The 10,724-nt window shown below is 40.1% G+C and overlaps 1 protein-coding gene across 1 annotated transcript; it reads right to left on the bottom strand.

Annotated features, from left to right (window-relative positions):
• Nucleotides 1-4,530: 4,530 nt before the first annotated feature.
• Nucleotides 4,531-5,362, bottom strand: LOC121873751 (cuticle protein 7-like). The gene is made up of 3 exons (XM_042377454.1): nt 5,338-5,362; nt 5,139-5,231; nt 4,531-4,943 (listed from the first exon to the last, which is right to left on the bottom strand). The coding sequence occupies exons 1-3, from the start codon at nt 5,347-5,349 to the stop codon at nt 4,650-4,652; spliced, it is 399 nt and encodes a 132-aa protein (XP_042233388.1). The 5' UTR covers nt 5,350-5,362; the 3' UTR covers nt 4,531-4,649.
• Nucleotides 5,363-10,724: the final 5,362 nt, after the last annotated feature.

Below are 10,724 nucleotides of genomic sequence, written 5' to 3' on the forward strand. Positions count from 1 at the left end.
CCCACTTGACTGGAGTTGACCGGAGTTGACCGGAGTTTGACTGCGAGAGACTGACTGCCGTTGATGATTGAGGGTGGCGATTGTCGCCATTGGACCGATCAGTGTAGGCCTGTCACTGTTTAGCGGGGTATCAAAGGATCGCTTGAGGGAATCTAGCCGTCTGGATGCCCAGCTGACGACGGGACGATCGTTGGGGCATCAGCTTTCCTCTACCTCGGCTGACAACACCACATGTCTCGAGCAGCTTAGTGAAACCCTCTTGCTAACGGGAAGCTAAAGCTTCTCTCAACTGTACAAGGTCTGACTGGCTCACTCCCTTCCGCTTTATGGACGCACTGATAGTACACTGAGGTTATCTGAGTAAATTAATGGTCACACACTGAGACCATGAGTCTAGGACTCTAGGAGATACCTAGTAGGAACATTTTATCTCCCTTATTACGGGTGTATGTTGAGTTGGGTGGAGCATGGTTCACGAGTAATGGTGGACCCAGTAACATATTAATAATAGTGAATATATTTGGGGGTAGTTAATACCATTTCTCAGTTACTGATATTATCTTGGCGTGTGTAGTTCAATATTTCTTAAATAATTTTGATAGTATTGTTTTTTTAATGTTTGTGTCATTAAGTGGAACCAGAGTGATACTGTGATTTGATTCTTTTAATGCATCTAATTTTTCTTCATAATTCTGATCTCAGGTATAACCTTTGTTCCCCACAGTAGTGGTTAAGTTAGGTTAGGAAGTGTGCATCTGTTGGGGTGATATAATTTTGTTGAGTGCCCTTAAGGCCTATTCATTGTAGGGTATTTAATTTCCTATTTTTTATTACCATTTCCTCAGTGACTGATATTATTTTGTTGAAAGCCCTTAAGGCCTATTCATTGTAGAGTATTTAATTTCTTATTTTTTATTACCATTTCCTCAGTGACTGATATTATTTTGTTGAAAGCCCTTAAGGCCTATTCAGTGTAGAGTATTTAATTTCTTATTTTTTAATACCATTTCCTAAGTGACTCATATTATTTTGTGAAAGCCCTTAAGGGCTGTTTCATGTGTGCAAGCAACATTTCTTAATACTTCAAATTTATTGTTGCCTGAGTTTCTAATAATTTCTATATCATGTATAACTTTTATTCCCCAGAGTAGTGTTTTAAGTTCAAGTTAAGAGGTGCGCATATTGGTGTACCATTATTTGATTGTGTTTGTAGTGTTGGAAGGAATATAAGTGTCTAAATTTTACAGTGTGTCTCATTCATCCCAGTCACAGACGCTATCCTTCCACGGGTCACGGACAATTCATTTTGTTTAGTAGATTTAAGTATTCTTGTGCTGGTTCGGGATTTTTCTCAAGGGGCGCTTCCACTGCCATTACCATCTTATAATCTTTAATAAACCCCAAGTCAAGTGAGAAAATAAAGTCCAGTAAATTCCGACCGGTTACAAATGGTAGCAGAGCGTAGTTTTTAATGTCGTGACTGATAGTACTGTGGTTGGGATAATGAACGCCATCATGTGTTGGTTAGTAATGGTAGGGATTGAACTCGCACTGATGCTCATCCTTGTGCCCGGACTGAGTTGGTTAGGCTTGACAGTAGAGATGTGTATGAGGAGGAAGAGAGACGGCCGCGGGACCTTAGTACAGCTGAGAGAGGAGTTCGGAGACCTAAAGAGGGATTATCAAGCACAGGTAAACAGGTTCAAGTGGGAGTTTCAGGCACACATTCAACGGTTCAGGGAGGAAACAAGGGGTGAATGTCAGGCACACGTCCAGCAGTCAAGGAAGTGTGAGGTCCAAGTGGGAAATATAGGGGTACGTAAGTAGTTCAGAGAGGTTGATCGAGCCCTCCAGCTGAGAGACAAGACGAAGCCGACCGATTACAGTTTAGGGTGCATGGTAATGAGAAAAGGCAGGTTGTAGGGGGTGAGTTGGAGGAGTTGTGAGTAGGGCAGAGGGGATTGGAGAGATGGTTAGGTCAGAGATGTGCGTTGAGTAGTGGTTGCTGTCATGAGCGGGATTGAGAGTACGGTTGTAATGTCCAGGGCCTCACTAATATGGACTGGTACATTGTCAGAGGGTTGGTCTGCCGGCATGAGGTTCGGAGACGTGGACTGAGTATTGTTTTGACACTGGTTCCTCTTAGTTCAAGGGCCAGGCAAAGGAGAGCATGTTTGAGATGGACTGAGTATTGTTTTGACACTGGTTCTCTTAGTTCAAGGGCCAGGCAAAGGAGAGCATGTTTGTTTGGGCTGGTATTAATTTTGACATTGGTTCTCTAGTTAAGGGCCAGGCAAAAGGGGAGCGTGATGGTCTGGTTGGTTTTGAGTTGGGCTAGGAAGAAATGGAGTTGCTGGCTGCGAGTTGGAATACGGCAGAGTTGAAGGTGGCTTCTAAGTTGTTCTCTCAGCACATGAGGACAGTGCTTTTTTTTTTTAGGGGAGTCGAATGTTAGCGGGAGAGAGAAGTGGAGAAGACGGGAATGCTGCGTTTAGCAAAAGGGGTAAGATGCAGTTTCTTAGAACAAATTTTTAGGGGGGTCGTATGTATGTTTTCTCAGCACATGAGGACAGTGCTGTCTTTTTTTAGGGGGGTCGATTGTAATATTCAGAAATTTCAGAGTAATTTCAAATGCCCCGCCATTAGCGATACTGAGCGTTCAAGGTCGTCTGAGGGAAGAGAGCGCTCCCCGCACATATTGGAAGGTTGTGGAACTAGGCCTATATGATATTAAATGTAATTTGTCGAATTAATAATGATGCGATTCATGAAGTTAAGGGACTATTATTGAATTTGAAATTATTATAGATCGTTTATCAGTCTGAATAATGTTACGGGTGTCCCAAGGAGTTATTAGTAAGGCGGAAAATATGTCACGTAGGCCTAAGCTAGCGCCTTGGAGAGACACGACGCTGGCTCTCCCTCAGTCACGGGGAAGCATTCAGACAAACAAGACGTCCCTGCGCGTCCGTCACAGAAATAGTCACGTGGCCTAGTCACCTGTGTTGCACTATTGAAGCATAACAAGTAAGTCTCATTCGATCTCAGACAGGGTTAGATAGGGCAGTGGTAAAGTTAACAAGAGCTAACAGTGAGTTCATTTCAGGGTTTCCGTCAGAACCCACTTGACCGGAGTTTGACTGCGAGAGTGATGACTGCGAGAGATTGACTGCCGTTTGTGACTGCCGTTGATGATTGAGGGTGGCGATTGTCGCCATTGGACCGATCAGTGTAGGCCTGTCACTGTTTAGCGGGGTATCAAAGGATCTCTTGAGGGAATCTAGCCGTCTGGGTGCCCAGCTGACGACGGGACGATCGTTGGGGTCATCAGCTCTCCTCTACCTCGGCTCACAACACCACATGTCCCGAGCAGCTTAGTGAAACCCTCTTGCTAACGGGAAGCTAAAGCTTCTCTCAACTGTACAAGGTCTGATTGGCTCACTCCCTTCCGCTTTATGGACGCACTGGGAGTACACTGAGGCTATCTGAGTAAATTAATGGTCACACACTGAGACTATGAGTCTAGGACTCTAGGAGATACCTAGAGGAACATTTTATCTCCCTTATTACGGGTGTATGTTGAGTTGGGTGGAGCATGGTTCACGGGTATTGGTGGACCCAGTAACAAACCAATAATAGTGACAAAATATTTGTGTGTAGTTAATACCATTTCTCAGTTACTGATGTTATCTTGACGTGTGTGGTTTAATATTTCTTAAATAATTTTGATAGTATTGTTGTTTGAATGTTTGTGTCACTAAGTGGAACCAGAGTGATACTGTGATTTGATTCTTTAATGCATCTAATTTTTCTTCATAATTCTGATCTCAGGTATAACCTTTGTTCCCCAGAGTAGTGGTTAAGTTAGGTTAGGAAGTGTGCATCTGTTGGGGTGATATAATTTTGTTGAGTGCCCTTAAGGTCTATTCATTGTAGAGTATTTAATTTCTTATTTTTTAATACCATTTCCTAAGTGACTGATATTATTTTGTGAAAGCCCTTAAGGCCTGTTTCATGTGTGCAAAAATCATTTCTTAATACTTCAAATTTATTGTTGCCTGAGTTTCTAATAATTTCTATATCATGTATAACTTTTATTCCTCAGAGTAGTGTTTTAAGTTCAAATTAAGAGGTGCGCATATTGGTGCACCATTATTTGATTGTGTTTGTAGTTGGAGGGAATATAAGTGTCTAAAATTTACAGTGTGTCTCATTCATCTCAGTCACAGACGCTATCCTTCCACGGGTCACGGACAATTCATTTTGTTAGTAAATTTAAGTGCTCTTGTGCTGGTTCGGGATTTCTCACTAAGGGGCGCTTCCACTGCCATTACCATCTAATAATCTTTAATAAACCCCAAGTCAAGTGAGAAAATAAAGTCCAGTAAATTCCGACCGGTTACATATATATATATATATATATATATATATATATATATATATATATATATATATATATATATATATATATATATATATATATAGAGTTTCTCTTGACCATTGTATTTATTTGTTACTTTCATTTTCTTCATTTCCGCAATATTTTTTAAGACAGGGTATTTATTTGATCATTTTATTTGTCTAATAGTTTACACATAATCCAACGTTTGCATTAGAAAGCAGCGCTCTTATATAAGTCCTTCTTTATGTTAATTATAGCTTGGGGTGGGCGTATAGGTAGGGGCAGGCCTATAGGCAGGCGCTGGCTGATAACTGGGGGCGGGTTGGTAGGCTGAGTACTGTGCCTCACCCTCATATTCAACTTGAGCCACGTAACCGGAGTCGCCGTTCACGGTGTAGGTAACCCTCTGCAAACGACCGTCGGGAAGCTGAACATAATAGGATCCCTGAGTATCGTATCCATTACGACCTTCGTTGTGGCCGTAGTCGTTGCCGGAGTTTGCGTCGTTCACTGACCAGTCAAAGTTGTACTGGGCAGGACCCTGGAAGTCAAAATGATACACAAGTCAAGTTATAATTGTAGCATCTCATGGAAATAAATAAAAAATATCGTAACTTAAGGACAAGGACAATTTAACGGATTATATAGTTTCTTTTTATCATAATTATATTGAAAAATAAAAATCGTAGAGAAAATATGATTCAGTCATAAGATATAAACACACGCAACAACTTACAGTAGGGGCAGGAGCGTTGTAGGAGGGATGTGGAGGGGTGTAGGGGATAGTGTCAGCGATAGTGACGGCCACAAGGACAGCGATGACGAAAACCTGAAAACCACCGAATCATAACGTAATTCAAAGCAAAATAGGACCTCAAGTTTTTTTTTTCAAAGCACAGTGATCACAGCAATATACATCATCCCCATTTGTTTACCTTAAGAACCATGTTGAGGTGTGAGGTTGAGGTGTGAGGGAAGAACGAGACTGGTGTCCACTGATGGACGCGCCAGGTTTATATACCGGAGGCTCCGCCCATCTTGTCGTGACGTTAAATGTAAGAGGGAAAGCAACAGAGACCTTGACCCTGTTAGTGACCAGGGGACTTGGCCACCATTTATCAACTTGCTGAGGAGGCCAGAGAAAAGATCATACATGAGGAGCTTAATGACATCCATCACACTCCTTGAACGAAATCGGTCATATTTCTTTTTAGCATTTGAAGCATCTTGTATCGCTTCACTCATGAGGATGTTCATATGTGTGATTTATGATTGAGTGATTTCTATTTTGGAGTTGCACTTTTATAGAGAATCAATGAGTTCTTATGCTTACTTATGGGGAAAGGGTATATTTTTTATATTTAATAATTTTCTACTTCACATTTGTGCTGTTGCTTTTTGTTGTTACTAGTGATTCCTCCGCTGCATCATATACTGACACCCCTTAAACATCTCATACTGAGTAAGCTAGTGAATATCTTAACAATGCTCAGAAGCAGCCTAGTAAAACTTAAATGCAACGATTTTTAATATATGTGGTTGAATAAATCCAATTAACTGTACGGCATTAAAATACAAGAGGTGGAGTGCGTGTCACAGTTATTGTAAAATCGTGTCATAAGACCAATGTCAGGCTAATTGTGAAACGGACTCCTTCGTATAAATTATGTGTCTCATGTTTAAGATAAAAACATAACTGTTGTAATGGATGCCGATCAAATCTACCAAACCACTATCTTCGGAATTGATGTCTTATTGTGGATTAACAGTTGATCAGCTTTTTTTTTTATATATGGTACTAATTTGTTTCAACTGTAGATAATTAATTTGTTGTTCACCTCATTTTAGGGGTGTCAATTTAGGTGTGCAAAATAATAAGTTTAGAGTTTGAAAGACAACTAGTAAATAAATTATACATTTGTGTATGCTAAATCGAAATATGGCTTCAAAATCCGGATTTGACCACCCCGAGCTATTTATATTTTGAGTAGAAATTCACGAAAAACTTGCAATTTTTGCATATTTGTATTCTATATAACGACATTTTATGAGAGAGTCAGGTTACCAGAAAGGTTTTTAGAACTTTACCAAGGTGGTCATGTCTTCCTTGTTCCTGTTTATGGACATGAGTTCCCTACAGGCTACCTGGCCCCTGGTATACGCCTCTCTCCTCTCCTTTCAGTAAACATTTTGTGCTGCTTCAGTTGTCATCCTCACACACCTCTCTACTGACTGTGTGTGTGTGAGGGCCATGCAGGAACTTCCATTGGTCTATCCAGAAACTCCATGATTGCAGCAGTGGTGAGGGAACAAGTCAGTGGAGGCTCAGTTACTCCAGAGTTCCATTCAATAAGCTCCGAGAGTTTCGTGGATTATGGGTTAACGTCAGGAGTCCTCCTGGATCTGACACTGCATTCTCCTACTTGTGTGTCCTTATCTCCTTCACCTCTGATTTCCAGTATCCTTTTCACAGCATTCCTCCTCTCCTCCTCCACCTCATTGCACAGTATGGCCTGGAGCACAGCCACAGAGTGTGCATACCATGCTGATATCTTTACTGTAGGCATCACTATTCCTACCACATCCTTCGTCGGACCCTTTGAGCAGTTTCAGCTGGCACAGTACATGCTGGGGACCCTCCACCCAGCTCTGATTTAACTATGAATTCCACAATTATCCTCAGATGTTTCAGCCCTTCAGCTCATGTTTGGAAATCCACAATTTGCAGAACCTTAGAGCAGTGGTGAGCCACCTACTGTGACAGACTGGCCCAATCTCCAAGAGAGCTAGACTCTGAGTTACCTCTCCTGATCTGATGGCAGTGATGATTCTGTAGCCATATGTTTGGTCTGTGCTGAGATCCTTGACTACCTCCTGAGCGAGATTGGGTAGAGGAGGACCAACAGTGATCCTCGTGAAGTTTGGGTTGATCTCCAGTTCAATGGCAGTGTCTAACACCTTCCCTAGGGTCCCGACCTCCTGTTGTTGCTCAATGTCTCTTCATCCAGTACAGTCACTAGGTGTCTGAGACTCAACTCCCCTGTGTGCAAGTCACAGACAATCCACACCAACTTCCTGCCGAGCTTGGCCTCCACATAATGCATTACTCCTCCCTCCCAGCCAGTATTCACATTCGTGCTATCACCTCCTATGGCCAAAAGGATCTGGTCTGCTCCTCTCTCTTTTAGCCAGTTCACTAAATGATCAACAATGACCTCAGCATGACTTCTCTCCTCTGTAACTTCCTCTGGTATAAAATGCCACAAGTATTTCCCGCCTGGTTCATTGCACACTGTGTAGTGTGTTTCTTTAATTAAAGCTTATTCTGCATAAAACAATGAAGAGAGTAATGTTGAAATGTCCTTATTATCTAAGATTATAGATCTAAAAGAATTTATATCAATATGATGAGTGAGGTTTCGACAATAACGATTTAGATGAACTAAGCTTGAATAGAATGAATATTCCTAATACAAGTTGAATGAAAACGTAAACCTCCGTGCTATATACAGTACAGTGTGGTTGAGCAAAGAGTACATTAAATTGGAGGATGAAATCCATGGATAATTCTACACGATAATTTCTCTATGGTAAAATGACCGGTTTGCATAGTTTCCATGTTACAATACATTTAAGATGTATTAATGAGAGTGAATTTGAAGTGAAACCCCCTCCCCCTATAAGTGACTTTATCTCATTCGGTCGTCACGGTCCCTATTTCATTGCACCTGTGTCAGCCATCTGTATAATACTGTACTGCTGTATAGGACATCTAAGAATAAATTAATACAAAACCTTTCGGTGGTTTCATAAAATTTATATCATTAATACAACTAGCTTCAATGTATTGTAACATGGAAAACAAGCTGTTTATTTTATCACAAAGACATTGTAGAGTTAAAATTATCAAGTTCATCATAATTAATACTCTTTGCTGAATCACCCTTATAAAGTATTTAATTACTCAGGACCCTAAGAGTATTGAAGCGGATAATGTAAATAGTGTGTATATGAGGAAGTCAACTGCGTGTGTTCCGCGAGGTTATCATCAGCTATACGAGAATTACAAATATTAAATATATGTTTCATATCTCTCACCCATCAGGCAGTGCTTTTAGCTCTTACAATTTTTCCTACCAAAGCTACAATACGTCTAATATTTTTCATATATATATATATATATATATATATATATATATATATATATATATATATATATATATATATATATATATATATATATATATATATATATATATATGTAATATTCAGAAATTTCAAATGCCCCGCCATTAGCGATACTGAGCGTTCAAGGTCGTCTGAGGGAAGAGAGCGCTCCCCGCCCATAGCGAGAGGTTATGGAACTAGGCCTAAGTGATATTAAATGTAATTTGCCGAATTAATAATGATGCGATTCATGAAGTTAAGGGACTATTATTGAATTTGAAATTATTATAGATCGTTTATCAGTCTGAATGATGTTATGGGTGTCCCAAGGAGTTATTAGTTAAGCGGAAAATATGTCACGTAGGCCTAAGCTAACGCCTTGAGAGGACGGACGCTGGCTCTCCCTCAGTCACTGGGAGCAGTCAGGCAAACAAGACGTCCCTGCGCGTCCGTCACAGAAATAGTCACGTGGCCTAGTAACCTGTGCTCCGCTATTGCAGTATAACAAGTAAGTCTCATTCGATCTCAAACAGGGTTAGATAGGGCAGTGGTAAAGTAAACTAGAGCTAACAGTGAGTTCATTTCAGGGTTTCCGTCAGAACCCACTTGACCGGAATTTGACTGCGAGAGACTGACTGCCGTTGATGATTGAGGGTGGCGATTGTCGCCATTGGACCGATCAGTGTAGGCCTGTCACTGTTTCGCGGGGTATCAAAGGATCGCTTGAGGGAATCTAGCCGTCTGGATGCCCAGCTGACGACGGGACGATCGTTGGGGCATCAGCTTTCCTCTACCTCGGCTCACAACACCACATGTCTCGAGCAGCTTAGTGAAACCCTCTTGCTAACGGGAAGCTAAAGCTTCTCTCAACTGTACAAGGTCTGATTGGCTCACTCCCTTCCGCTTTATGGACGCACTGGGAGTACACTGAGGCTATCTGAGTAAATTAATGGTCACACACTGAGACCATGAGTCTAGGACTCTAGGAGATACCTAGTAGGAACATATTATCTCCCTTATTACGGGTGTATGTTGAGTTGGGTGGAGCATGGTTCACGAGTATTGGTGGACCCAGTAACATATTAATAATAGTGAATATATTTGGGGATAGTTAATACCATTTCTCAGTTACTGATATTATCTTGACGTGTGTAGTTTAATATTTCTTAAATAATTTTGATAGTATTGCTTTTTGAATGTTTGTGTCATTAAGTGGAACCAGAGTGATACTGTGAGTTGATTCTTTTAATGCATCTAATTTTTCTTCATAATTCTGATCTCAGGTATAACCTTTGTTCCCCAGAGTAGTGGTTAAGTTAGGTTAGGAAGTGTGCATCTGTTGGGGTGATATAATTTTGTTGAGTGCCCTTAAGGCCTATTCATTGTAGGGTATTTAATTTCTTATTTTTTATTACCATTTCCTCAGTGACTGATATTATTTTGTTGAAAGCCTTTAAGGCCTATTCATTGTAGAGTATTTAATTTCTTATTTTTAATACCATTTCCTCAGTGACTGATATTATTTTGTTGAAAGCCCTTAAGGCCTATTCATTGTAGAGTATTTAATTTCTTATTTTTTAATACCATTTCCTCAGTGACTGATATTATTTTGTTGAAAACCCTTAAGGCCTGTTTCATCTGTGCAAGCAACATTTCTTAATACTTCAAATTTATTGTTGCCTGAGTTTCTAATAATTTCTATATCATGTATAACTTTTATTCCCCAGAGTAGTGTTTTAAGTTCAAGTTAAGAGGTGCGCATATTGGTGTACCATTATTTGATTGTGTTTGTAGTGTTGGAGGGAATATAAGTTTCTAAATTTTACAGTGTGTCTCATTCATCCCAGTCACAGACGCTATCCTTCCACGGGTCACTGACAATTCATTTTGTTTAGTAGATTTAAGTGTTCTTGTGCTGGTTCGGGATTTTTCTCAAAGGGGCGCTTCCACTGCCATTACCATCTAATAATCTTTAATAAACCCCAAGTCAAGTGAGAAAATAAAGTCCAGTAAATTCCGACTGGTTACATATATATATATATATATATATATATATATATATATATATATATATATATATATATATATATATATATATATATATATATAGAGTTTCTCTTGACCATTGTATTTATTTGTTACTTTCATTTTCTTC

This window comes from Homarus americanus, unplaced genomic scaffold (genome assembly GCF_018991925.1).
Source record: "Homarus americanus isolate GMGI-L3 unplaced genomic scaffold, GMGI_Hamer_2.0 scaffold58834, whole genome shotgun sequence".
Taxonomy (NCBI): Eukaryota; Metazoa; Arthropoda; class Malacostraca; order Decapoda; family Nephropidae; genus Homarus; species Homarus americanus.

Bases quoted from the DNA above. Each gene is read 5' to 3' on its own strand.
- LOC121873751 (XM_042377454.1), bottom strand. The intron at 4,944-5,138 runs GTAAGTTGTTGC...TTTGACTTCCAG, and splicing joins ACAACGCTCCTGCCCCTACT to GGTCCTGCCCAGTACAACTT.